Below are 26,282 nucleotides of genomic sequence, written 5' to 3'. Positions count from 1 at the left end.
ATGTAGAAGCTTGGGGGGACGTTATGCTTCCGTTACGGAAACGTCCAAAGACGTCTCAAAGACGCTTCTCACCCGCAGACCCGAACCATACCAAGACCATTCACAAGCGCGCTCTTGAACTTTCAGTTCACCGCCAGCATATCATTCATGCGTACTACTTAGGAGGCCAAGTGCTCTGGTAGCTATAGCCGCTAGAATTCTGCAATCACTATCTTTACTAGACCGCCGCGGTGGCACCCTACAAAGCGACTGTATTTGGAACATTCAGTAGGGCGTAGTACATAGAAGGGCGGTACGCAGTCTCTTGGGGTGTGGTGTGAATTCCGCAGGTTGTGAACGGATCCTACCGCCATGCTGGGGAGAGAAAGAACAGACTAGCTAGCTACTGCTCCCACATCAACTCATGTGATTATATCGATACCAAAATTGTTGCTAAGGCGGCAATTGCATGCCGAAGTTAGGATTTGCGGGACGTCTATGCTGGCTGTGCAGCGTCTCGTCCCATCTCATCTCGACGGAGCCGGTGGCATCGCTGTTTTCGGCAATCCACCGTGCTGTCGTCCCACAATTGCTGGAATTCCCAAGGTCGGCACCGGTAAAGATTCGGATTTGAGATTGAAAGATTGCGACTCCTCCGTATCTTCAACAATAACCACCGGTAACGATTCCGGCATTGTAAAGCTTCCGGGTGGGCTGAGCGAGAGCGAAGGCGGCTTGAAAACCAGCATTTGTCGGCCAGGGCTCAGTGCATGTTCCTCGTATGTCTCGCTGACGGGCGATAAAGGCACATCCTGTTCCCCATCATCGCGTGCGCCCATCTCCAACATGAAATCATCATGTTCCAACTCTTTCAGCGCATTCAAAAGGGCCTGGGAGTGTCCACCTGATGCTGGGCCGGCTTCTCGTATTTGTACCCAGTCCACGGGTGGAGATCCGGGAGGCGACAGTAGGAAGTTGCGTTCAAGTTCCGGCACCTGCAGATAATTGATGTGTGTGCCAGCCGAAGGGTCGAGGAGGTGTGTATCATCGGTATGCTGCAAGCCAAACATCAGCTCCAGTCAATGGGACTGCGAAGCCAGGCAGAACCCACCTCGCCGTAATACACCCTGACGTCCGGCCCTAAAATCGGATTCAAATGCAGCTCCCGACGAGCATGCTGAGCGTCTGCTGTTCGCTGGAAAACAGCTATATATACCGAACGCCACACGTTAGTTCAAGCAGGTTCAGTGAATGTTCACTGCAAGTTCGTCACCCACCTAATATGCGACTAAACGACTTCAACAGCACAGCGCTCTTGACGTTCCCGTACCCAGAGAGCAGGGATTTGACTTTCTCTCCGTCATCTTTGAAGCATACCGAGGGCAGGTTCGTAAGAAGGATGGTATTTGTTGCTATTGGCCTCATACTGCACGAGTTTGCGAGAGTAGTGAAGGACAAGTTGAGCCCACGGACGAGCTAAGTACGGTGAACTATACTGCGTGATATTCCAGAAGAACGAGGGCTTTTCAGGTCTGACTGCGGTTCTCACGAGAATAGGCAAGGACGTAGAATGGTTGGTTGCCTATCCGTTGGAGCGAAAGGAAGGGGGAGCGCGGAAGAACGACGATGTTTGCCAAGTTTGGGCGCAAGCGCGTTGGGATCAGATTGACAGTTGTAATCACGGGATGGGGCTGAGGTTTGGAACTTTAGGTTTTCATCGCAATCCACAATAGTGGCACGCAGCAACTATGAGATATAGGTTCGGAGCGGAGTTCTATCGGTCGAGTTGGGTATATCTATGGTCTATGATATCTCCGAGTCAAGCTTCCTGCCTGGATTGATTTAACAGCACGATGGGATGGCGGAAACAGGGATGCAGGATTGGGAAACTTTTCACCGCTTGCCTGCTGTGAGAAAAGAGGGGTTTTTACGGTGAACTTCAAATCTACAATTATATCGAACGCCCGCATGTGGAACCTACAGTTCGGCCCTTCAGACCACCACCATCTGGATCCGTTGTCTGGATGGCTCCCGGTCGCAAACATTGGGTTTGCTGTGAAGGCGGGTGCGTTGCTGGAATGAAGTTTCGCCTCGCGACGCACATCTCGGGGAGGTCCATGGCTCGTCGATGAAGAGCCGAGAAAGCGGGATGAGACATTGGGGTTGAGGCTAGCAAGCTTCGGTACGATCGCCATCTTGCAGTACGGAGTCGGGTGAGCAAAACGTTCTACATGTACACGCAATTTGAATTCTGCGAATACCTCAAGGATGGGATCCGCTAGAGAGTTCCTTTGAAATCGCAGATGGCGGATCTCTCGGCGGAGCTTCTGTAGTTCAAGTTGATATGCCTGAATTTGTAACAGGTGCCCCATCGCGGCAATCAGTCTCATGCTCGCAGCATTGGAAGCTATTACGGAAGATGGAGAGCGACATCCGAAGTTCCCGTACCTTCTTCTGTCGTTCCCGAGCCACTCTCGGACTCACCCCGGTACCGGGTCCGTTTCCGGGCTTTCCAGCAGAATTTGGCTTGGGCTGTAAATACAGCGTTGCATTTCGGTTATCAGGCTATCACGCAAGGCTCATTCAACAATCACCACAAATCCACCTGTCGATCCTCTAGCGAAGAAAGAGCCTTGTCTTTCTCGCCAATCTGCCCCTTGAGCAACAGTATCTGCTCTTTTAGCAGAGAGGTGGTGGAGGCTGCCTCGGTGACGCTCATTGCGGTGTAAGTTTGTGGAAAATGCATATACACTGGCTGTACGTAGAGGTTTTATGCCAAAGGGGGAGTTGGGGGTTGTGACAGCGCCAGTCGCGACTGTCGAAAAGACACGGCAAGACATGCGCGGCAAGTTTGGCAATTCGCGCACATATGGCGCCTCCGATATCCGTATTCTTCTCTCTTGGCCACTCGTGAAGGAAGCGACCGCGGCAGCGTTGCCGGACCGAAGCGATTCAGTAGCGAAGGCGCAGGTGGGACTCACAATGACGGACCGAACACCAAAGCGATCGAGGGGTTATGCATGCCACGGTCGCTACATTACGGCGAAAATGCTGTTCTTGAGTTTAGTTCTTGGTTAGTTTTGAGCTAGCCGTTTTGAACCCAACTAGGGACTTGTATAAACATGTCGACGTAAATATAGGACTAGGGACCATCGTCTGCGGCCAGTCAGATTACCTGGAAAAAATTATGTACCAAGGGGTCCCTGTCGCGGGTTGCTTGCGGCATCTCAGTTCAGACGGGAGCGTGGGCTGTCAGAGTGAGTGGAAGCTAGTCGAGAGGAGCGCTATAGGAAGCTGATATCGGTATCGCAGCGCAGCCATCGACAACGGGGATTCTGTACAAGATTGAGGATCAACCGGGCTTGGATTCTTTTATAACCGACGCCCCGAAAGGGAAATATGCCGTTGTCATGCCCTACAGCGTATTCATACCGTAAGCGCAGTGGATTGCAATCAACGTGGAGAGGCATGGATAATGATTCCAATCTATGGTAGAGCAAACGTTATCAAGCTCAGACAATCTGGCAAACTGGCTGGGATCATTCTGGTTAAGAGCGGCCTTGGGTTTCAAAGGCCGTCGGCGTTCTCAGTTGATGAAACATGTCCGAACTGCAAGTATGGCTTGTATGGACGTGATGCGCCCAGCTCATGGCATCAATGGAATCCGAATGTAGGTGGAACAATGATATCGAAGCCAGGGATCGAACACGGACTCAGTTTTCATAGGGCAATTCGATAGCATATCACGAGTACGATTTCCCCATCTTTGGGATCATGGACGTAGCGAATGCGTCGCAGAGTGTCCCGCCCATCGAAACGGTATGGATTGCATGATTGTGTACCGGGGTCAGGAGGGTGATCGCGATCGACTCGACTGACTCGTCACGAAGGCCTTGCAAGCGAATGCAGCTAGCGGCTATAGCTCTTTCCCGCTGTATGCGGTGGAGTTCGATGCCTTCATGTATGGCGCACAGAATACCGAAACGTGTCTGCGACGAGGTAGATACCGACTTTTGCATCCCGAGCATGTATTCTTGGGAACCTGAGTTCTCTCGTCATAGATACCTGCAGACCGGTTGGAGGTGTCTCTGTCTGGGCGAGCATGCCCAGCTACATCAATAAGACCGACGATAGGAGACCGATCATCATAGTGTCAAGCAAGATGGACAGCCGCGCCATGATCAACGACTGGGGTCTGTTTTCATCGTCTCCCGTGTTTTCAATCGGCGCCAAATCCTCGAAAACTGGGCTGGTCACAGTGATGGCGATTGCGGATGCCATAAGCAAGGTGAGCTGCATGACCGTTATCGTCTGGAAAGAGAAGTTCGCTAAAGATGAATTACTCGATTCAGCACCTCCAAAATGCAACCGCTCCACTCGTGAAAGATCTGATCTTTACGTTCTTTGACGCCGAGTCGTGGGCCTTTGCAGGATCTGAGCGCTTCGTGGAGGATATCATCCAACCTGTGACATGCAAAGAGAAGAATGGCGCGACAAGTGCGTGTCCCGTGAAAGGGAACGAATGCTCAAATCCATGTTACTTCGACCTTGACTTCAACAAAATCAAATGGGACAACATTGAAGGCATTGTAGAGTTCGACACGATTGGAGCAACACAGGCTGGCGGCGCAGATATTTACATGCATGTCGACGCTCAAAATGCCGCCACAAACTCTTTGGCGGCTACATTCGCGGGGACGTATCCCGCCGCGCCATATCGGAATAGCTCCGTTACTTCCGTCAATCTCCAGGCAGCGGCGCAAAATGGCGTAAATAACAGACTGCCACCTTCAAGTGTGATGGCTTTCCTGAAGAGGAAGAGCATTCCGGCCGTTGTCATCAGCGATTACAAAGATGCGTTTAGCAACCAGTGAGTTAGATAATAGTGAGACTGTCGGTCACAGCTTCGAACAAGATGCTAATAGTTGATCAAACCAGGTTCTACAATACGGAGTTCGATGATGCCACGACTTTGGACGATTCCACAGTGTCGGCAATGTGTGCAGTGGCGTCTGCGGCTGCTAGCAGCCTGTATGCCAACGCCATTGGCAACATCACAAAACCAAACGTGACAGCAGATTGCGGCCTTGTAAGTTGTAAACTCTCTGCTTGAGGTGCAAACGCCGGCTAACTCTTTCGAAGATTTCTGACATGATGTTCTGCTTCACGCAAAACCTCTCATGCCCGCTGCTGACGCCCTACTATCCTGAGAGTATGTTCCACTATGCCAAACCCGTACGGAACGTGAAAACTGATATCTCACACTCTGCAGTCTCTAAGTTCCACATAACGCAGGAATCGACATACGCAGGAATCTTTGATTACGATACTAGTGTCTTGGCGTATGTGATCAATAGATTCATGACGGACCGAACGGCAACGAATGTGACAGGCGTATGTCTGAATGACAACGATTGCGATGTGAGTATGTTTGCCTCCACGCTCGGCGGATTGCATCCTTTGAACGATCGTTTCGCTTGCAGGATGACTTTGCATGTGCGCGGTACAACGTACAGCCCAACGGGACTTACGTAGGCCAATGTGTGCTGGGCTTCTCGAGATACCATTGGGCATACGGAACTGGACTACAGATGAATTACGGGACCTCCCAATTCGGAGTGGTTGACCCGGCCAAAGGCACCTGGGTGCAAAGTACATATCGAGACTATGGGTAAGCTCATGCTCTGCATCACAAGGCTAGCATACTCCTGCATATGGCTGACTCACAAACTCTTTTTGTCAGATCGTCCGACAGTGGGGTACGAATGAGAGTATTTCTAGTCCAATCATCCTTATATCAAGGCATGCAACTGGGAGTCGGCCTAGCATTGACGCTCCTCTCAATTGGCGTATTATTCTCCCTTCGGGTATACTCCAAGCGGCGATTCAAAAGTGACTAAACTATTCATTGCATCATAGCAACTACATCTCTTATCCTCATCAGTAGATTTGCAATTTTGGCCATAGCTATGTACCATTATGCTGTGTTTAGAGAGTTATTTCGATAGGGCCTGCAGGCCTTGATTGACGTGCTACAATATATCAAGAGAAAGCAAGAGAAGCATAAGGCAATTTTTTGCGGTTGTGGGAATGCGGGCTTTCATTGGCTCTTACCTTGGTGAACTTGGATGATATGCCGTGAAACCCTACGGGCATCTCGTGAACCGTTGGATGGACTTGCCATAGTCGCCGGATGTTGTCGAATAGAGTGGAATACTTAGTTCCGACGAAACTGGAAAGAAGCTCAATGCAGCGTCTTGACAGCATGCTGTTGATACTTTGCGTAATCACCGGAAGTCAGCCCGGCCTCGCCCTTGGGGTTTTTTTCCTCTCCTAGAAATCTTTTGCCTCCCATCTGCTTTCCGGCTCACTGCCTCTCGACAGTCTGACTGAATTTGAAGTCCATCTGCCTCTACTGTAGCATCCGTAAAGGCTCCACTCTTGGTTTCCGTGCAAGCCCACCGCAGGTCTTTCAGAGTCCCGCATAGCCGATCGTCGATCTGCCGTGGGCGCATGTGGCTATCAGAAGTGGTGCTAGCTGCCTGGCTTACAGTCCAGCACCAGCTATCATTTCCACCGTGCTTGGTATGTAAAGGAGGCTATTGCCCAACGGAAACGGCCCTACCCATCGTCGGCACAACTTTACGAAACCCGTGGTCAATTAACCTGCATTTAAGTCTCCATTTGGAGGCGATGTAATGCTGGCTACTAAGCTGCGGAAGAGCAACTCTTTCTATACGTCTGACCCATATGTGCGACAACGGTCTGCTTGCGACTGCACCCCGTTCTCAAGCGGACCGTCGTTTTTTCAAGAATGGGTCAGAACATCCAAGGGACCGTCCGGAAACATCGATTTCATGAGTTTCATAAGGCTCGCTAGGCAGAAAATCATAGCTGTACAGTTAGGCGGTTATGCAATGGTTGTATTTACATGTGTTTGGAGTTCAGCCGATGCCAGCTCGAAAAGGTCGGATTAGCCCCTTTGTGTCAAGTTATGGACTATGGAAGAGTATCGCTTCTGTGACTTTCGTCGTGCCGGAGTTTCCACATCATCGATTGCAACGGCTTTCTTGCCCTTCAGCCGTCTGGCGAGGAAAGTCAAGTACATCCATTAGCCAGTATCGGGGCCATCAGGATATCGGTCTGGCAACCCACCTCGTTTTCTTCACCGGCGCCTCCAATTTGACGTCTACATCTGGCTGTTTCGGCTGGAAAAGACTGCGATGAGCTCAAGCAATCACTACATTCATAATCCGCGCGAGGCTCACCTCCGTGCTTGGCTCGTTTCCCAAATCAGGGTTACTTCCTGTTCCGCGTCCGGATTGAGATGCTGCCAACTCTTCTTGGCTCTGGGTGGACCCAGTCTTCTCATTCTCCTTATCCAGCTCTTCCTCAATGGGGGAGTCATGCAGAGAAGCGTTCCCGTCAGGAGGAATCACTTGGTCTTCAACACTGGAGGTGGGCCTCATATCGCTCCCCATTGGCGGGTCGGGCGCGGAAACTGGGGGTGGGGTATCGTCCGGCGCGCCACCTTTCTTCGTCTGGGAGGTGTTGCTACTCTTCTTGGAGCGCTTCGGCTTGCTCAGTCGTCGGACGTCGTTCTGTAGTTGTTCGATCAGAGCCGCTTGGTTCGCAATCGTTGCCTTGAGCTGCAAATGACATTGTCAGATTGGAGGTCTTACGCTGCTGCTCAAACGTCTTGAAGATTGCAAGAACGCACATCCAGTTGCCTTTCATCCTGTATCCGCCGTTCCTCGTCGCGACTTCGGGAAGCCATTTCTGCAGCCTCAGCTTCGCAATTTCGTCGAGTCTGGTCAAGAGATTGGGCTCAGAGTGGGGAATCCAGCGAATTGTGTCGATTTCCCCTCACCTCAGCTACTTCTGGTTGAACATTAGAAGTTGCGTTCAGTCGAAGCCTTTCCACTTCTTCCTGTAATGCGAGCTTCTCCTTCCGCTCCTTGTCCAATTTCTTCGCCTGCTCATTCAACTCGTCATGAAGGGAGCTTATCTGCACTCGGATGAAGGCTGCTTAGCATGTGAATCTAGAAATGGATGGTCAGGTCCATATGCAAGGCGATACCTGTTGCTGCAGCACCTGAGTGACGGTGTCCTGCGTTAAGTTTCCCTCGATCTGCTTTCGCTGTTTCTCGATCAAAGATGATTGCTCCGCAATCCGCCTTTGCAGCTTCTGTATCTGCTCTGACGAAGGAAAGCAGGAACATTGAGTTGTGGCTTTGCCAACACAGGATTTTGCAAACATCATTGGTGGGCACCTTTGAACATAGCTGATGCCATATCCAGCTTCTTCTCAAGTCTTTCCGCTTCGAAGAGCTCTGCCTGCTGTCGGCGATCCTGGTATTTCACTTCGATCTCATGTAGCCGTCGGCTCATGTCTTTAGCGCAGGACTCTCGAATCTCCATTTCTTGCTCCACAAGTTTGAGCTGCTGCTCGTAAAGTTGTTGGCGCAAGACCTCGATCTGATTCATCAACTCCGTAACCTGGCTGTTCGCTTGCGCTGCATTTGTAGAACAACGGGTGAACACTGGGACGGCCATAGAAATTGTGAAACGCGCAGTGAGGTATGCCCTACATGGTGCGATGGCTTGCTCGCTTCGCAGAGCGCCTGCTCTTTGTGCAAACCTGAACACCTCTAGCGTTACTCGCCGATAGATCATCGAGGGATTGACTAGGGACGGTTCGTCAACAACGGCATGCTCATTCACGCAGGAGCCCCGCCTCGGACCTACCATTAATTATGAAAGCCTGCAAAAAGTCAGCAATTGTGTCGATAGGCAGGGCACTGACGAAAGATGTACACGTACTGGTTGTCCGGCCTCAAAGTAAGGCTGCAAAAGCATCGTCAATTTGCTATCGCGCCATGGAATGTGGGACTTCTTTCCAGTCCGTGCGTGGTTTTGCCTCATGATTTCGATACAGTTTGCGAGAGCCTATACATGAGGAGGTAAGATTTGTCGCATGCATTTGCGCCTTCTTTACGATCAGTCTTACATGTAAACCTTGATGAATCTTCTTCGTCTCTCCGTGAGCCTTGCCCTCGACTCCGGAGATTCCCAACCGTTCCGAACCAGCAAGATCAACTATTGATATGCGACTCGTTTCGATATTCTCGAGCTGCGAGTACACGGTAAGCAAAATGCACTAGCACGCGCTCTCAACCCGAAGAAACATAACTACCTGAGGACTTCCGCTTTCCGACAGTGGCACCCGCAAAACCTTCACCACCGCAATTAGATGTGACCGCGAGCTTGCACTATTCATATTGGTGGATACGTTTTGCCGGCTTTCGAGCATCCTCGCAATGGCTTGTTCGGCTTCCGCTTTGTTGCGGATGCGGACCTCGTTTTGTGCGTACAGATACTGTTGCAAACAAAGCAGCGGGTGAGCATGCGGCTTCCCGAGCGCCTGCCCTCTTTGATCCACACCTTTCGGCCGTTCGCATCTTCCTTCGTTTGTGCCACTCGCCGCGTACTGTCAGCTTTGTTTTTAAATACTGCCTCCTTTCCGCTACCGGCCACCTTCTCCGCCGGCTCGCTGTACAGATCATATATTTGTTCCATATAAACCTCAGCAAACGATAGAAAGAGGCAGAACTCCGCCTTCCCGCCCAGGATCGTGTTCTTCGCTGTCTCGATGATCCCGTGCGACAGCGTCTTGACGTCGTTCCACCGGGCCGGTTTAATCTCCTTCCTACATAGCGCCGTACCGATCCGTTGCAGCACTGAGTCGATGGTTCGCACAAGCAACCCCGGGTTCTCGCTAGTCCCATTGACCGTGAACGTCTGTGAAATAGACGTGTCAAATGTGCTGACCCGTTTGAGCATGGCTTCCCTCTCGACTGTTGTATGTCCCACTCCCACCTTTCCACTGTTGGATGCTCCATACGCCAATACCACTCCGGTGTAGCCCCCTGGCTTGAAAACGCTGTCAACCATCGGTCCTACAACTTCCGCAAAAAGGTCGGCCTGGGTCGTTTTTTCGCCGTATACTTTCGAGAACATGTAGTTTTCCGTCTTTGCAAGCTTGACTTTTGTTACCCGTGCTGCCTATCGAAACGTCAGGGCACCGCTTTTTATGCAAGGTCCAAGCCTTCGCAGAGACTCTCACGAACCTCCGCACTGGAGACCTCCACCATCTTATCGTTGACAGCATTTACAAAGCGTTCCTCACCGTCAGAGGGCCGCATGCGGAGATAAACCTGGGAAAAGGGAGTCAGTATGGATAATACTAGGTTACTGACTTGCTGTCCTCCCCAACTCACTGGCACCAGTTCGTCGGGGTCGAGGCTTTCAGACGCGGAGTTATCTGACGCCTTTCTTTTCCGAGACGACTTCTCAGCCTCTTCGGTAGGCGGAGAGACGCTCTCCCGTTTGTCAGACATGATTGCGTGGCGGTCAGAGTGGGCCGGGGCGTAACGATGATATTTCGGCGAAGGACCGTGCGAAAACGCTGTTCCCGGCAAAAAAGTTGGAAGGCCGCCGGTCGGACACGCCGCGTAAAAGATTCGGACAACTGATGTGTCATCAGCAATTGGAATAGTTCTAGGTCGTCGTCCCGTCCTGGCCTCTGGTACCCACCGATGCTTCAGCAAGGTCCACTTACATCTAGCAGCACAAGAATGCCATCGGGAAGTACTACGGAGGACAGCTATACCCGTAGTGTCAACCTTTCAAAATTTTCTATTTATTGTATGTATGGTGACAGTATGGCCCGTTATCCTATCATAAGCATCTACGATAGAGACTATCTTGCGGAATGTAAGGCAGAAGGTTGGGGATGGCGAATAGCTCCGGAGACACTCTAGTCCGCCACTATGCTACGGATAGTACGACGCGGAGGTGGCTCGAAGCGGTCTCATGAGTGCGCAGTGGGCACACCGGTATTGGCGTAGCTATGTTGAGAAGGCCTAACTATCGTTCGGATAGCTTGGAAATGTTCGGCTTGTGTTGGCTTTTGACTGCTGGGAAAGGGTACTCCTCCTGCGCAGCAGTTGCCGGTTGTGGTGCAGAGGGTGCAACCGATCCGTTCCCATTCAACGGTGCGCTTGAGGTGGGAGACGTCGGGGAAGCGAGTGGCGAGGTTATAGGAGGGCTCCCCGGCATCAAGGAGCTTGGCAGGGAAGCCCCTTTCTTCTTCGCGCGCCACGTCCGTAATGTGGTGACCGTGTTCCCGACTCCCAGTATTGCGAACAGGATTGCTGCAGCCAAGCCTTGCCAGCCTTCTTGTCCCTCGGAAGTGTGCCAAAAGACGTAAAGAATGTACGCATTGTAGAGCTGCCATAGCTGGCCGATGACGAGAAAGGGGACCAGGAGGAAGAACTCGCGCTCCATTGATGCTGAAAAGAATCCATCTCCAGCTACAGTGTCCATGGGCCGAGCCCGGTCTAGTGTGACGAGAACGTACAGCCGGGATCGTTGGTATCGGTATTGAAGATATTGCATGACTTGCATGAAGCCGGCGAAGGCAAAAAAGGGTGTGCGGAAGGATCGGTACGCCGGAGTGGATGGCCATATCTTAAAATGACAATGAGGTCGATTTAGCAAGTGGTACAAGGCGAAGTTTCTGGACAGAAGTTTGCTGTAAGACAACCCCTACCAGAAGAACTCCACTCAAGATGATGGAAAGGTAGTGATGCCCGAACCACCAGGATCGGATCCGGCTGCCGTTGACAAGCAAGATGTGCTCACGTAGAATACATGTGCAGTAGTAGTAGAGAATGGCGAAACCAAATATGGCGTCAAAGGCCCGGTTTCTGATGACTCCCAGACCCAGGACGGAGAAGGCGAGGAAGATGAGCGAAAAGCGTAATTTGAAGATCTCATATTCTTGCTTGTATTGTAACCGTAGTTGCAGCGGCTTCAATGATACCGGCGCGTAGGAGCCAAGAGCGAGGCGCAGGATGATGCTATAACCAGCCATAATCAGTAAATCCCAAGGTAAAGTATATAAAAGCACGAAGAATACAGTCTTCGTGAAGGACTCTTGCAGACTGTCTCGATATTATCATCATTCGCCCGTTGCCTATACTTACTGTGCAGGTTTAGGGAACTGGAACTCCAGATGCTGGATCTTTCTGCGGATAAGTTCCAGTTTCTCATCCCACAGTTGCGCGATAACTTCTGCCGAGCCAGGCTTCCCATTCGGGATGGCTATCTTCAGTCGCGACTTTGGTGATGCATTTGCCGCTGCCTCCGCCTTTCTCGTTGCCTGGAGCTCCTTCAGTAGTTTTTTGCATTTCCCAATCTCCTTCAGGCAAGCTGCCTCCTCCGCGTTGACTTGACGGGCTAGTTCATTGAAAGCGGCTGCCCTTGTCTACAGGGAGATGCAGAACAGTTATTGATAAGTTTATGAACTGGAGTGAGGAAACAAGAGGAAGAAGGGATCTATCGCAGTGGAGACATTTTACGTGGCCGGAGCACATCCACAATTTGCCGCCTACGTCCGGGGCAGGAAGCAATGAAGCAGACCGTCTCACTATCGACATGAACCCTACCTCCAGCTTCTTGAGTTCGGCCAAGGCTTCAGTGACCTTGGCAATGTCCGGAGGACTTGCAGGTGCTGCCATCGTGTTTCTCGCCACAACCGCTTGAGGAGATCTACTTGATGAGTTTTAGGAGGGGAGGGAGGGAGCGAGCTGTCAGTGGGTACATAGATATGGCAGATCGATATGCAAGCGTCAACGAGAGAGATGCAGAAGCAACGACGTGATGGCTTTCTGGAGCTGTTCTCGTGTCCGTTGCGTGCGCGCGTCGGGGGCCTTGACTGCGCACGCACAAGTGACATGCCGGCGGTCGGACATGAATTCTGGGCCGAGAATTCGCAAAGGTGCATGAGAGATAAACCACCTTTAACGACGAGGCAGTGAGAATAGAGGGCGCAATGGACCCCGCACGTTTTCTCCAAGCACAGCCTTGGCTCTCTTTACTTTCAAGAATCTCAGCCGACAGCTTAGGAGGAGAAACTCAGGGGGAGCAGGCTGGCACAGCGGACAAGCAGTATGCGGGAAGACAAAGGCGATGCCGCTATGAATGTGAGGCCCTTTTCACAGGGTGGGCCAGTCTAGCCCTTGTCGACGTGAAAGGTGCAAGTTCCTGCTTCTGCTTGACCTCGTGGTATTTAGAATCCGCGTCTGACGCACGTCCGGTACTTTTGAAGATGATGACACTGGGGCGCCCATCCTGCTGCATTTTGCACCAACAGAGGACGGAACTGGCAAGGGAGCCCTCGAATCTAGTTATGTATGGCACGCTGCGTGTTTGTTGATCCCTCAACTGCTGGATGCCCAGGCTCACTCATCAAAGGCTAGTAGCCTTTCCGTCTGCTCACAGGATATCTTAACTCCAACCGCGTCCTCGTCCCGGAGTTCACGTTATCCGCTACACGAACTCTGCATTTTGCGCTTCACCACACAAGCGTAACGAAAATGATCCCTCCATCCTACTCAAACCACTCCCGCGCTTCCCCTTCCGCATCATCAAACTCGGAAATACGAACACAATACCCGCCAACAGCTTTCCTACAGTTCCCACATGCCCAGCTCCTATTCTACCCTGGATCGGGCCCGTCGTGGCAGGCTGGCGCGGCGATGGTCAACAAAGCGATTGGGAGCATGTTTGCATGGCTGAATGGCGTGGCTGGGCCGGAAGCGAAGAATATCACTGTGAATCTGGTCGACGGGCAGCTCGACATGGCAGCGAGGACCGCGGAGCCGCAGGATGTCGGATTGGACGTGTACCTGCAGTCGCGGGATGACGCTTGGATGAATTTCTTAGATGGGGTTCAGGGCCTCGTTCAGGATGTGCCTGTGTCTGGGAGGACATTGACAACCTTGGTGGGTACACGTAGGCGTAGGGCAACACTCTGATGAGACTGTGACGGAATACTCAGGGACTTTCTGCCGACAGGCCAGGACACTGCCGCCCCTCCGGGAAACCGTCCCTGCCGAAAAGTTCCCGCAAATCAGCGAGCAGGTTAGTCAGCGGTTCCGTTCGTTCCCCAAAGCGGGCAATATTCGTGCGATATCTAACGCCATTTGTGCCTTCAGAAAGAGCGTATGAAACAACGCATGGCGTCACTGATCCTAAGCATGGGAGACGGCACATGCACAATCGACAAGAAAGCTTTGCAGAACTCCAAAGAGGTTGCAGAGATTGTCAGTCAGGTGCGATATGATTCATTCGTTGCCCTGATTCCCATTGCAAGCTTTCTGACTTTCAACCTATGTGCTTTTGGGGGCATAGCTTCAAAGTGCGTTCGAGGTTGAGACATTGCATGCGCTGTATGAGTGTTGATTCCTGGGGGAACGCGACGTTCAACACGCATACCTCGCCCCGTCGGACTACAGGTTGATGCGCAGGTAGCATGCTGCCAATTGTTGTGGATGTGTTCCTTGCGAGCAAACGTGGTGCATGTAAAGGTCCGAGTTGGGCCGTCCAAATCGGAAACTCGGACGTATTTAGCGGCCGCCCGACGGGTTCTAGCGTAGACGATGGTTGATGCTGTGTATGATCCCTAGAATTGTAGATACAAAGTTGCTCATCCACAAAAGCGTATGCATGAAGCGGATGTGTCTCGGAACTTATACATCGATACGACTCTTTCGATTTTCTGCTAATGTCCGCTAACGAAAGATGCGTGGGAAAAAAGGGAAGAAAGGCAAAGAAGCGAAGAAGGACATGGGTGTAACCCTAACCCATGACAGTAACCCTACCCCATGACACTATTATACACGTTTAACTAAGGTCACATGTTTCGGTCGACTTGTTCACTCGTAAGATTCGTTTGAGGGTCATGAAGTGATGCGTGCCATGTGGTATGTGTTTTGCAGTAATAAATACAGTGGGGTTATAAACAAAATAAATCACATCGTGTGGCTGTGTCGCAGCCGTTCTGCAATGCAGAATAGCAGCGCAGACTACGCTCGCACAGGCATATTTCTCCTCTCCTTCTCCTTATAATCGACAAACGCCCTCATATTCAGTAACGCCTCCTCAGCCCGTTCCCTAACCTCCCTAAACTTCCGCTTATCAACGGTTTTCACCGCCGTCCTGAACGCCGGGATCAGCTCCTTCAGCTTAGCGTTCATGTTGTTGGCGACGTACACACAGTCGGTCGGGTCCGTCAGCGCGTCGGGGAAGATGTCGTAGAACCCGTTTAAGATATCCGACGCGAGTGAGACGGATGCTGCGTGAGATTGAGGAGTGCTTGAGGATTGTTGCAGGGTAGACGCAAAGAGGACGAGGAGGTGGATGGTGATCTGGGTGGTGACGGGGATGGACGGGGACTGCTTGGCGAGTAAGGTGAGGATGTTTGCGGCCTTTTGACGAACGGCGTCTGGAATCGGCGTGGATCCGAGGTGTTGTGCAGAGGATTGCTGCAGGGTGGTGATATGTGTTTCCGACGGTGTAATACGCGTCGCGGGCGAGCTGTCCATGTGTCTTGTGACAGCCCATGTGGCACCCCAAGCGGCGTCCAGCACATCCTGGTGGAAATCATCAGTACCTAGGCCACTGCTCTGAGCGGCGATGAAGAGGTGGTCCCAGAGTTCATTGGTGATGGCGGAAGAGGTGAGGAAACGGGATGCGAGAGGAGTTGACAGGATGTTGGTGAGCGCGATAAGGGCTCGGGTTTGGATGATGATGAGCTGGGCGGTAAGGTTTGTTTCTACGGGGCCATCGGATGATGTTTCTGGCGCAAGGGCTTTCGGCGGAGCGATCAGCTGGACAACCCTGGTGAATATCGCTGGGAAGTCGCCAAGCAGCATGTTCAACACAGGATCGAGGGGCGCCTCCGTCCCATTTGGTGCACCCGCCTCGTCCTCCTTGATAGTGGCCATGTCAGCCTCCATCATCTCCATCACATCCTCATCGTCGTCCTCCATCTCATCTCCAGATTCACCGTCACCGTCCATCCCTTCCACCGCCCAATCGTCGTGACCCTCTTCGACGACAGCAACATTGGCGAGCAACTCCAACGCGAGCTGCACCGTCTCCATGTGACCCTCCAAAACACCCATGCGGGCATTTTCCTGGTTCACAATCTCCTGGATGTCCACTCCCGCATCGTTCCCGTCGCTTGCGTCTCCCGATGGCAATTTGGCCGCTGTCTCTTCCATCGCTTTCGAGATCGCCACCGCGGCAGCCTGCGCCGCGGGAATATCGCATCCTAAGCAAGACTCGATTGCTCGAAAGATAGCAGTATAGATAGCCTGCTTAGCGACCGGTGTCTGCGCGATTGGTGCCTCACGAATGTTGTACAGAATGCCTGCACTCAAAGGTCGGAGCAACATTCGATTCTCATTCCACGTATCAAAAGCGGATTCAGATCCAGATGCGATAGCTGCCAACTTTTCTGCGTAATCGGGGTGTTGCTCAAACAGCGAATGAGTTTGAGGGTTCTCATCCGTGAGAGTATGCAAGCATTGTGCAGAGACCTGCACCAACTTCCATGGAATGTCATTCGCGTGCTTCACAAGCTCCATCAAAAACGGAATGACCTGCGTCTGGGTCAAGAACTTGACGACCTGGTCTGACGCCTCGCACAACGACCACAACAACTGAACAACCGACTCGGCAATGTCGAAGCAGTATCTCCTGTTCTCCACCTCTACTTTGTCCGCGATTTGAGGTACGGTTCCTCCCTGCGCGATCACTGCCGCGTCAGCCAACCGTGTCGAGATCCATGTCTGCACCTTTTCCAACAACCCCATCAGCGGGGCCACCCCATTACGACGACCGAGCTCCATGCAGACTTCTTCTCCCCCAGCAACAGCTAGGTTTCGGAGGGCTCCGCACACCTCAACGATCACCTCGGCGTGACCTTCAGTGGATAGGACAGAAAGTAGCTGGCCAATAATGTCGTCGGCGAGAAGACTCCTCCGAGTGTGGGCATCGAGGACCAGGTTTGACAAGGCCGTTGCTGCCCATGCTCTGTCGTCCAAAGAGGCCGAAGCAAGCTGAATGGGGTGCGGACTATGAGACCGTGTCCCTGCCTTGATTCAGGAACGAAAACGAGCTTACCTTCTTTACTATTGGCGCAGCCTGGGTGGTGGCCGGTGCATCTGAAGCCGTTTGGACATCGGGAACGTTGTTCAACCCGGTAGGGTCATTCCGGCGCTGCCGAGCTGCTTTTTTCTTGTTGTTGGCTGCCTTGCCCATTTTGATAACTTCCACTACTGATTCGGGTAGCTTAAAGCTCCGAAAACCTTTCCAAGGCCTCTACAGTGGAAATCGCAACAACTTGGGACCGAAAGCCGCCGGTTACGTCCCTCTCAGGTGTCCAGACAGACGCAAGTGAGGAACGCCTGCCGAGACGAGACAGCAAGTCGAGAGTGCGAATCCAATGACGGCATCACGTGACCGAATAAGAAACCGACGAATTGACATGACGGTGCCGTGGACTTCGGCGACGAACCTCTCGTCGTCAATCTTGAACCTTCGGGGCGGTGGCAGTTTGTCGAACGGGTCATGCTTGATACTGGCGGGCGCGGTCCTCACTCCATTTTGTAGCGAAGTCCATTGGCAGGGGACCGCGAGTTAATTTCGTAAACCACCGTACCATCTCCCATTGCTCTTCCTGAAGAGCAACTCCCATGATGCGTTCCGTGACGGCCTCGGGATTCTTGGTGTGGAGCCATTCAGTTATCTGCAGAGAGTTATGCCTGACCGCTAGCTCTACGATGGGTTGAGCGCGAATAAAAACTCCTCAAGACCGCTGAGACCGTCAAGTCCTGTATGTGATGATATGAAATTTGAAGAGTAGTATGTACGCGAGAGGAGGATTCCAAAAAATGTAGACTAAATAATGGAGAAGCTGCCACGACAATATGGCTAGAGTGTCTATGATGTAGAATATGGGAGACGGGGAGAAATATGTACTAGGGATGGAGAAAACCGTGAGCGAACAGGGCTCACGCTGGAAACTTGGCCAACTTGACGCCGTTGCGAGGGTGTGAAGCCCTCGCATCAAAACCGGCCAATCGCGACAGAGGGATGCATAGATCCTTCAAGACATCATGGAGATGCCAGCTCGCGCAAGGAGTTTAGGGACGGATCCCTTCTTTGGCGAACTGGAGATTGGCGACTGTGGGCTTGAGGACAGGAGATGTGGTGACATGGGGCTGGATGACGGATTTGGCGACTTGTGGCCTGCTGATGTTTGGTTCATGGTAAGCGGGCTTGGCTTTGAAGGGATGTTGATGGGCTTGGCGGTGGTTGTGGTTGTGGTTGTGGAAGGCTCTGGTGATGTTTTTCGCTGCGAAGCTGCTTCTGCTTGAGGAGTTGGTGCTTGCTCGACATTGTTCGTTTGCGCTTGGGTTTGCACCTCAACAAAAACAGATCTCTTGGTCGAGTTCCGCTTGACGCTGAACATGCGACGGCTGGCGGAGCTCCGGACAGTGTTGGTGCGCATGGACACGCGGGACGTTAATCGGGGCCCCGCTCCACCGGCGTACCGTACGTCATCCAACTCATCCGATTCGTAATCTTCCGAGTCATAAGAAGACTCGGCTTCTTCCTCGAGGCGTTTCTGTGCGATAGCAGCCTCTTTGTAGGCTCGGAAGTCGAGATCTGCTGGGTCGACATCAGCGAAGGAGTGATCGAGTAACTGTGCCGCTGTGGGGCGTTGATCGGGGTCACTGCCATAATTGCAAGAGTGTTAGACATCGAGTCTCCACCGGAGCCAGATCAGAAAACCTACATGGTGAAGCATTTGGCCAAAAACTCCTGTGCCATAGGCGACAACCACTCGGGTATCGGCGGGGCGTTCTCTCGTCCCAGTTTCCACACCGTCTGCAATTCATCCAGTTGCCTCCAAGGGTTGTATCCCGTAAACATCTCGAGAACGAGACATCCCAGACTCCAGATGTCGACTTTGGCGGAGTACCCTTTGGCTTTGACAACCTCCGGTGCCATCCAGTGGACGGAGCCTTGAAGAGACATCTTGGTATTCATACGGTAGGCGAGCTTGTATTCTACGCAGGATAGTTCGAGTTCAGTCTCTACCAGTTGCAGCCCCACAAGGTCGACGACCGACGCTCACCATTCTTCTTGGATATGCCAAAGTCGGTGATCTTGGCAACACCACTTTCATCCAACAGTACGTTCCCGCCTTTAATATCTCTGTGTATGATCGCCCGCTCGTGCAGATACTGCAATCCGCACAAAATCTGGCACGTCAGACTCCTGACCAACGGCTCTTCAAAGCGTCCCATTGTGGCGATTGCGGAAGCTATAGATCCACCGGAAACATATTCCAAGAAGACATTGATATGCTTTCCCTGCACGTCATATCCGAGGTATCTGACGACATTTTCGTGGTCCAGATCCTTCAGAAGAGTAATCTCCTGGTGGAGGGCATCGACCATCCGTCGCCTGGCATCCTTCTTGCCGCCGGCCTTTTTGCGCGGAATGTTGATCATCTCGACTTGCTTAACCGCCATGATATCGCCTGTGTCCACCTTGATCCCGTAGTAAACCTTGGCGAAAGATCCTTTGCCAATCAATGGGCCACACATCCATTCCACGCGCCGTGGAGTGTCTGGCTCGATGGTGAAGGCTCGGGGAAGTGTAGCGATATGTGAAGATGGGGCATCCTCTGATTCAGCGGCTTCTGCGACGGAGGGCATCGGGGCCGTCGGAAGAGGACTGGCATCTACAACCGGCAGCTCCTCAGGTTGCTCGGGTTGAGGCGCTGCAGGAAGGTCGACCGGTTGCGCCAGATGCGATGCATCTTCAGAAACTTCAATCGGCCCAACGACGTTGTCCTCCGTCGCCATCGCGGACGGGTCTACGGGTCGCTCTGATGGCTCGACATTGGACTTTAAGGGCTCATGAGCAACCGCAATGGAAGCCCGTCGTTTACTCTGCAGACGAGCTAGTGGATCTTCTGAGATGAGAGGTAGACTACCCCTTCTCCCACCGTCAGATCTCCCCAGGGTGGCCAGTCCATACTTCTTGGCATACATCGACTTCATGAGCTCCCCAGGCTTGGTGAACTCCATATTCTCCTGACTCTTGACCCGCCTCATCGATGACTCGGCCTCTCCTACTGTCGTAGCAACCGCATTTCGTTCATTGCTGAACTTTCGTGAAATGGAAAGCGCACTTCGATGGGGCAGCGATAACGCTTCCCGACGGGTTGTCCAGACCCGCGCCATGGGCTTGCCGGGTCGCTGGAGGGACAATGTTTCCAGTGCCACGTCCATTGATTGTCTCCGAACCCCGGGCTTGCCCAGCAAACGTTTTTCGGAACGTCTCCGGCTAGCCATTGGCCGGTCCAGCGTGTCCCCCTCTCCATCACTTACGCCAAACATACTTGACCTCGTGGTAGGCGAGCGCGGCAGCGGCGTGGATACGGGGACCCAGTCAGCATTCTTTCCAGTAACGACACTGATTTCCTCCGGGATGTCGGCAATTCGATCTTCCCACTGCCGTGTGATATTGCCATTCTCCGTCACAACATTGTGAGGTGATGCCGATTCTTTGGTTGCTATCGACTCCGATTCCGCGAAAACCGAATCCGTGGCTACAGAGGAGGCCACCAGGGTCTCCTTTCGCGTCGTAACCCGCACCGTAGTAGGGCGCCTACCAAAGCTAGACGAAGTAGTGCCCACCCGTTCGAGCTTCTTGCGATTCAAAGTTTCGCGAACGGTGTGCTTCAGAGTCTGTGCCAACGAACCGCGTCTCACGTTGGAGACGCCCGCCGGCGTCTCGGAGGAAAGAGCCGGGAAGAAATTTTCCAAATGATCGCAAATCGCTTCTGTCGGTGGACGCTCTCCAAAGAATGGATCCATCCCTTGCATGGCATACTGCGCGACCAAAAACTCCGGGGGCCCTTCTTCCTCTTCCCCGTCCTCTTCCCGATCAGAAAACCTACTGGCGGCCGGCTCCGACTCCACAGATGCCACTTCCCAATCCGACCCGAACCCGTCCTGGTCTTCTGGGCCTAGTGGCGGGATCGTTGACGAGCTCTTGAATATCGGCAAGGGGTTCCCGAATTCCTCTCGATCGCTCCCTTCCTGGGCGTCCGAGTCAGATCTGTTGTGATGTCCCAGTTCTTCGTAGTGTCCATCGCGCTGTAAGCTGGGCATCGGGACAGCTGCCGTGGAAGATGGTGTCACAACTGTCGGATCCGAGGATAATTGAGATATCGCTCCGTCGAAGATCTCACCGTTTGTGGCCGTAATATCGGCGGCGGGAGCCAGCCGAATGTCCACTTTCTTTTCGATGTAACCCACGTTCCAGTCCACATTGTTGGTGAAGCCGTCTTCGCCAAGTGCTCCCTCTTTCTCCGGCTCCTCTGCAGAAGAGACCACACATTAGTGAAACCGTTTGCGGAACGGTGAACTGAGGGAAAGTGCGTAACATACCCCCTGGACTACCAGAAGCGTGCGGGAATGAGCCCATCACAGGCGAGAACGGGGCGTTGAATTGCTCGAAAACAAAACTTTTCAGTTCAACTGGAGTCAAACCTCGGTCCGTATCTCGGCGATCAGAAGGTGTCAAGGACGACTTGCCCTCCATAGCTGCGACTGTATCCTCCAGATATGACTCGAATCGATCACCGCCCTCATAGATGTTAGGAGACTGGAAAGACGACGCCGACGCGAATGAATTGAAATGGAAATTTTCGCTCCGCCCTTCGCTCCTCGGACTACTGATTCCGCTGTCCTCCGCCCCGAAGCGACTGTCATTTGAGTATAACGTCTCTGCGGAGCCATCTGTTCCGGGGGACGGCACGAGAGGTGAGCTTGCACTGGACAGAGAAGCAAAGTTGGTGCCAATGGAAAGGTGTGGCCTGCGCACTGGTCCTTGACTCTTGTCACTTGGAACCGATGGCGCAGGCGACCTTCCCCTGTGGTCTCGGATAGCTGGGTGTCTTCGCAAGATGCCGCTCGAGTTGCTTCGAAACCGAGACAAACCGTCACGTGGGTTGACTGGGGATAAGGGAACGTCCTGTACAGTGAGCGGAGGCGAGGGCATGTCTTGTACATACACCGGAGGCGAGGAAACATCAGATGCGCTCTGCGTGAAAGGTGATCGTACAGTTTCCGAGGCATAATCCGTGTCCGGAGGGTCGCTAGGTGATAATGGGGAGTTGAAATCGAGAAGGGAGTCATCCCTTGGGGGTAGGTTGGGGTGGCTGGGAAAAACAACTTGTGGGGTCGGGATACTCAGTGGTGGAGAGGGCGTAAAAGCGGTGTTGACGCGGAGTGTTTGCGGCAGTGGGGCATTACGATCTACAGGTTTGAACGGCAATGTGATCGTTTCCTTCTCCTTCTCCGAGACGATGGCTTTCGAAACCGTAACACCATGCGAAGCGTCCCATCCGTCAGGGAATGCGGCATGGCTCTTCGTCCTTGGCGGTATCAGTGCCGCACCTGACGTGGAAGTCGTGTTCCCCGCCGCGTTCCGAATGTCCGCAAGAACTGGCCTCTCTAGACTTCCATAACTGCTGGTCCCATTCGCTGACCGAGCGCTTGCGTTTGATGGTGACCGCTGGTGCCCAAAGCTAGCTGACAGAGACCCGGGGTCCTTCGGGACAACAGGTGAAATGTCCATTCCCTTCAAGTCCGCCACGGCACTCAATATTTGAGCCCTATGCCGCAAATTTGTTATACCAAGAAACCTAAGGTCTTCCGGTGTGATGCCCAGGAGGGAAGCACCCGTAATGTGGCTATCAATGAAAGCCTCGGAATATCTGCAAATGCCATAACCAAAGAGGTGTTCAATTGTGGAATGGTCCACACAGGAACCGAAATGAAGCAAACCTCACCTTTCCAGTCCCGTTATCTCCAGCCACGAAGCGACTTCCTGAGGAGTCCAGAACTCCACCGTGTGCTGGAGAGATTCCATGCTGCTCTTTGAACCCTTTACCAAGGGACCCAAAGTGCTCACACGGTGGGGCAAGAAAACGAAAAGCAAAGCAGGCGCCCAATGTCGGGAGGCTTCTACAACGACAAAACGAAAACCTTTTCGTTCGCCGCGGATAGTATGTACAGTACACACTAACTAAAGCCACCTCAGTCCGATATACGATAGACAGTACGATATAATAACGCAATGGCTGCACATGCACGCAGCTGTCCGTCGTCGTCGGGCAGACGGCTGGCAACAGAGGCTTTCCAGTTATGTGGTGTTCAAGTAAGCCATGAAAGGATAATTAATTTCACACGCATATGATTCACGGTTGAAAACTCATCACACATGGAAAAGGGAGCGAAACGCGTCCAGGCCAGGGTGACACACTGTGATGGGGTCGGCGCTGCGCATTGACGTTTGAGGGGCTGTCAATCCTGCGGAGAGAATAAAAGCAGGCCTTGTCACGTGACGAGCTGTCGTGACGTTGGTGAGAGCCAGCTCGAATCAATCTCCACAAGTGGCAACCTTCACACGACGTTTGCACACTTCCGACACAGTCATCACCGCACCATGGGCACTACAACAGGCACCTCAGGCAACGGGACGGGCAGCAGCAACGGTGCCACTCCGAAGAGCACGCCGGCGAAGGGCTCGAACTTGGTCGGGCAGGCGGGTAAGGACTCGGGAACGAACGCGTCCACGCCGTCGACAATCCTGAAGACGAGGCGATCGTTCGCTGCTCAAGGTATGTGGGCTCCTGTGTCTGGTGCCGCAGTTGACGGCCGTCGACGGATCGCCATACAGTTCGTAGCCCCGTCGGCCACTTTAGGCCATGGACTCCAAGTTGGCTAACAGCGTATGCGTTTCCTGCCGCAGGTCTGACACCAATAGTGAAGAGAACATGGGGAGGCGAAACAGCAGTAACCATCGCAATCAAACCCGTCATCTCAACCGAAGCATCCCCGGAAGCTCCACCAACAAGCACCACATCGTCCAAAAAGGGCACTTCAACAACAAAAGCCCGCACACCCTCAGCGGAGCCGCCTCCCACCACCGCACCGAAACTAAAATCTAGCGTAAAGAGAAAGTCACCATCAGTGGATACTTTCCCATCTGAGAAAAAGGCGGAAACGGCAACAGATGGGCCACCACATCATCGAAAGAAATTGAAAACACGAGCCGCGCAGACTCCCTCGCCTAACAGCGAGGAAGAGAACATCGATAGCAGTAATGACTCTGTATCTCATTCCGAAGCCCCTCCGAAGAGGAGAGCAAAGCCTGCCAATTCTGCAATAGCGGCGAAAGCGAGTCGGTCTAATGGGAGTAAACAGAGCAATGGTGATGTAGTGCCGGCGCAGGCAGAGAAAACGACACCAGGGCCCCGACGAAACGCCAAGCGAGGAGCTAGCACGTCCCTGCCATCTGAGAATGAAAATAATAGCGATGCGGACAACACGAGGAAGGCACCAGAGCAGACATCGTCATCAGCGGCATTGGTCCCGCCAAACAAACGAGCAACGAAGAAGATATCAAGCGGGGAGTCGAGGGATAAAGAAGCGGACGAAGGCAACGGCGATAAAGCGCCGTCGACCACGAAAAAGGGGCAAAGTAGGAAGGGGGCGAACGCCAAAGCGAAGGAGGCGGCGGTGCAGGAAGAGGTGGTGGATGAGGAAGAGGGGGGGCAAGATGAGGAAAAGAAAGGGATTTTGGATGATGATTTTAGGCACGATAACGGCGACGCGGAAAGGCAGGATGCTCCGGTGGCGGAACTGGCGCCGGCTGCCTATCCTTCGCAGTTGGAGGTGATACCACCGGTATATATTGCTGCCTCTGTTTTCGATTTGCGTCACCGAAAGTCAGCAGGTACTAACACCCGGTAATCCAGCCAACCCGCAAACTACCTCTAAACCAAGCCCTACAAATGCTCTCGAGGGAGTCGCTGGAACGACTCCTCCACTACTCCGTTTTGGAAGCCACCCGGATCGAGCTTGCTGATATTGCGGACGAGCTGGAAGCGTCGGGCGCGTTGAGTTTGCTACCTCAGGAGTGAAGCGGGAGAGGCGAGATCACGCAGCGAGTTTTGGCCGATGGGGGCTCCCGGTTCTAAATCGCGTGATCAATGGATGACCTTTCAATTATTTTGAGCGTAGTTTGAGCCGCAAGGAAATCAGTCCGGGCATGTGGCGAAATAGGCGGCGTATTCCGTGCATGTTTTCAATATGCCAAAGTGTGAAATAGGAGGTCCACGTCTTTCATGTTTCTTATCAATCTATTCATCCCATAAGTTCACCTTCGTCCAAAGCTTATGTCTGCCTGCCTGCATGTTCTCCTAATTTAGTGTTCGCTCTACAACTTCTCGTAGCCGCCCTGCTTGTAAAAAGCGTTCAAAATAGCTACAATCCTTTCTAATGCGGCCAACCACTTTTCCTCTTCGGCCTGCACCTTCGCTTCGTCGGAGCCCAGTTTGGCGTAGAATTCTTTGCGGTATGGGCAGGCTTTCATTGCCAGCTGTAGAAAGTGAGGGAAGATCCGCTGGATGTCATGCCGCTGAATGAAACTCGGTCGGTTTATCCACGTAACTCACCGAAAAAACAGGCCTGACCATGAAACTATGGTGCTTGCTCAAAGTCTCCTCATACGCCTTTGTAAAAGACACGTTCAACTCCTCATTCTTGTCGTTCAGATTCCTCCTCAGACCCTTGGAGGTAAACTCCAGCCCGCGCTTGAGCCACAGCAGACCCTCCGTTGCCGTCTTCTTTCCTTCGGCGCGCTCAGTAATGACGAGCTCTTGCAAGGTCTTGTTTTTGGTGGGGTTTTCGGTGTACCGGGTTCGGAGTTTCTGTATGGGTCGGGTGAGGTGAGTGTGGACAACCTATTGTGTAAGGAAGGAGCTCTTGCTTACGGCGACATTGCCGAGGAGATCACTCTTGACGGGACCAAAGGCAGCTCCCATAGAGTCTGCAGGGAGGAAAAGGGTGGGTCGGTGAGAACAGACATCGCACGTTGCAGCCTAGTAATGACATGCTTCCGCCCAAACAACGTCGCGTCAATTCAAGATGGAATTCCCATCTTCTGCGTACACTGCCCTGCCCTCCTTCCCCACATCTCAAGCACAGTACGGTCCACTATCCCCATAGCCATTCACAGTGTTCCTCCTCATATCCCTCCCCACGTCGTCAAGATGCTGCTGCTACTGACGTACCAAAGAGCTTGGTCAACGACTCGGTGGCCTCCAAGAACTCCTGCACGTCAATGTAGTCGTTGGCACCGACGGGAACGTCGACGTAGGAACGCTGCATGGATTCGAAAAAGTCGGGCATTGTTGCGTTGGTGCTGCGGGTGGTTTATGAGAAGAATGAGCGCCGTGCTTGGGAGATCGTTTGGGATGACAATGTTGGGGAAAGTTTCTGAGCTGGACGGGAACG

The 26,282-nt window shown here is 52.8% G+C and overlaps 10 protein-coding genes across 10 annotated transcripts; 4 read left to right on the top strand and 6 right to left on the bottom strand.

Annotated features, from left to right (window-relative positions):
- Window positions 1-220: 220 nt before the first annotated feature.
- On the bottom strand, window positions 221-1,658 carry EV422DRAFT_149320 (Calcipressin-domain-containing protein). Its single transcript, XM_053064872.1, has 3 exons — window positions 1,257-1,658; window positions 1,091-1,185; window positions 221-1,034 (listed from the first exon to the last, which is right to left on the bottom strand). Exons 1-3 carry the CDS (start codon window positions 1,402-1,404, stop codon window positions 507-509), a joined length of 771 nt encoding a protein of 256 aa, XP_052929470.1. The 5' UTR covers window positions 1,405-1,658; the 3' UTR covers window positions 221-506.
- Window positions 1,659-3,166: 1,508 nt separating this feature from the next.
- EV422DRAFT_491952 (Nicastrin-domain-containing protein) lies at window positions 3,167-5,879 on the top strand (the record flags this gene model as incomplete). The annotated part of the gene is made up of 12 exons (XM_053067573.1): window positions 3,167-3,236; window positions 3,292-3,412; window positions 3,475-3,649; window positions 3,706-3,798; window positions 3,870-3,978; window positions 4,041-4,267; window positions 4,332-4,849; window positions 4,918-5,068; window positions 5,122-5,191; window positions 5,252-5,404; window positions 5,515-5,650; window positions 5,735-5,879. The coding sequence occupies 12 exons, from the start codon at window positions 3,167-3,169 to the stop codon at window positions 5,877-5,879; spliced, it is 1,968 nt and encodes a 655-aa protein (XP_052929469.1).
- Window positions 5,880-6,585: 706 nt separating this feature from the next.
- Window positions 6,586-10,379, bottom strand: EV422DRAFT_600791 (P-loop containing nucleoside triphosphate hydrolase protein; the record flags this gene model as incomplete). The annotated part of the gene is made up of 16 exons (XM_053073687.1): window positions 6,586-7,064; window positions 7,135-7,187; window positions 7,248-7,628; window positions 7,700-7,789; window positions 7,850-7,987; window positions 8,060-8,178; window positions 8,253-8,495; window positions 8,571-8,666; window positions 8,728-8,743; window positions 8,803-8,928; window positions 8,990-9,112; window positions 9,176-9,358; window positions 9,424-9,780; window positions 9,859-10,044; window positions 10,110-10,196; window positions 10,260-10,379. 16 exons carry the CDS (start codon window positions 10,377-10,379, stop codon window positions 6,953-6,955), a joined length of 2,430 nt encoding a protein of 809 aa, XP_052929468.1. The 3' UTR covers window positions 6,586-6,952.
- Window positions 10,380-10,908: 529 nt separating this feature from the next.
- Window positions 10,909-12,094, bottom strand: EV422DRAFT_491660 (TMPIT-like protein-domain-containing protein; the record flags this gene model as incomplete). Its single annotated transcript, XM_053067553.1, has 3 exons — window positions 10,909-11,511; window positions 11,594-11,903; window positions 12,030-12,094. Coding segments are annotated over 3 exons (978 nt in total), but the record flags the coding sequence as incomplete, so codon positions are not given.
- Window positions 12,095-12,720: 626 nt separating this feature from the next.
- EV422DRAFT_148961 (uncharacterized protein) lies at window positions 12,721-13,341 on the top strand. Its single transcript, XM_053064870.1, has one exon. It carries the CDS (start codon window positions 12,878-12,880, stop codon window positions 13,259-13,261), a length of 384 nt encoding a protein of 127 aa, XP_052929466.1. The 5' UTR covers window positions 12,721-12,877; the 3' UTR covers window positions 13,262-13,341.
- On the top strand, window positions 13,116-14,601 carry EV422DRAFT_149049 (uncharacterized protein). The gene is made up of 5 exons (XM_053064871.1): window positions 13,116-13,236; window positions 13,308-13,829; window positions 13,903-13,968; window positions 14,043-14,159; window positions 14,239-14,601. The coding sequence occupies exons 2-5, from the start codon at window positions 13,422-13,424 to the stop codon at window positions 14,287-14,289; spliced, it is 642 nt and encodes a 213-aa protein (XP_052929465.1). The 5' UTR covers window positions 13,116-13,236; window positions 13,308-13,421; the 3' UTR covers window positions 14,290-14,601.
- Window positions 14,507-17,426, bottom strand: EV422DRAFT_148958 (armadillo-type protein). The gene is made up of 2 exons (XM_053064869.1): window positions 17,017-17,426; window positions 14,507-16,952 (listed from the first exon to the last, which is right to left on the bottom strand). Exons 1-2 carry the CDS (start codon window positions 17,152-17,154, stop codon window positions 14,913-14,915), a joined length of 2,178 nt encoding a protein of 725 aa, XP_052929464.1. The 5' UTR covers window positions 17,155-17,426; the 3' UTR covers window positions 14,507-14,912.
- Window positions 17,427-18,583: 1,157 nt separating this feature from the next.
- Window positions 18,584-19,622, bottom strand: EV422DRAFT_491477 (kinase-like domain-containing protein; the record flags this gene model as incomplete). The annotated part of the gene is made up of 3 exons (XM_053067538.1): window positions 18,584-18,632; window positions 18,695-18,968; window positions 19,037-19,622. Coding segments are annotated over 3 exons (909 nt in total), but the record flags the coding sequence as incomplete, so codon positions are not given.
- A 3,760-nt stretch (window positions 19,623-23,382) lies between these two features.
- On the top strand, window positions 23,383-25,105 carry EV422DRAFT_514945 (uncharacterized protein). The gene is made up of 3 exons (XM_053069287.1): window positions 23,383-23,602; window positions 23,734-24,671; window positions 24,743-25,105. Exons 1-3 carry the CDS (start codon window positions 23,428-23,430, stop codon window positions 24,905-24,907), a joined length of 1,278 nt encoding a protein of 425 aa, XP_052929462.1. The 5' UTR covers window positions 23,383-23,427; the 3' UTR covers window positions 24,908-25,105.
- Window positions 25,106-26,261, bottom strand: EV422DRAFT_514943 (glycolipid transfer protein domain-containing protein). Its single transcript, XM_053069286.1, has 4 exons — window positions 26,060-26,261; window positions 25,760-25,815; window positions 25,442-25,696; window positions 25,106-25,365 (listed from the first exon to the last, which is right to left on the bottom strand). The coding sequence occupies exons 1-4, from the start codon at window positions 26,175-26,177 to the stop codon at window positions 25,204-25,206; spliced, it is 591 nt and encodes a 196-aa protein (XP_052929461.1). The 5' UTR covers window positions 26,178-26,261; the 3' UTR covers window positions 25,106-25,203.
- Window positions 26,262-26,282: the final 21 nt, after the last annotated feature.

This window comes from Fimicolochytrium jonesii (assembly GCF_025526975.1).
Source record: "Fimicolochytrium jonesii strain JEL569 chromosome Unknown EV422scaffold_2, whole genome shotgun sequence".
In the NCBI taxonomy this organism is placed as follows: domain Eukaryota; kingdom Fungi; phylum Chytridiomycota; class Chytridiomycetes; order Spizellomycetales; family Powellomycetaceae; genus Fimicolochytrium; species Fimicolochytrium jonesii.
This window is presented reverse-complemented; position numbering and strand designations above follow the sequence as displayed.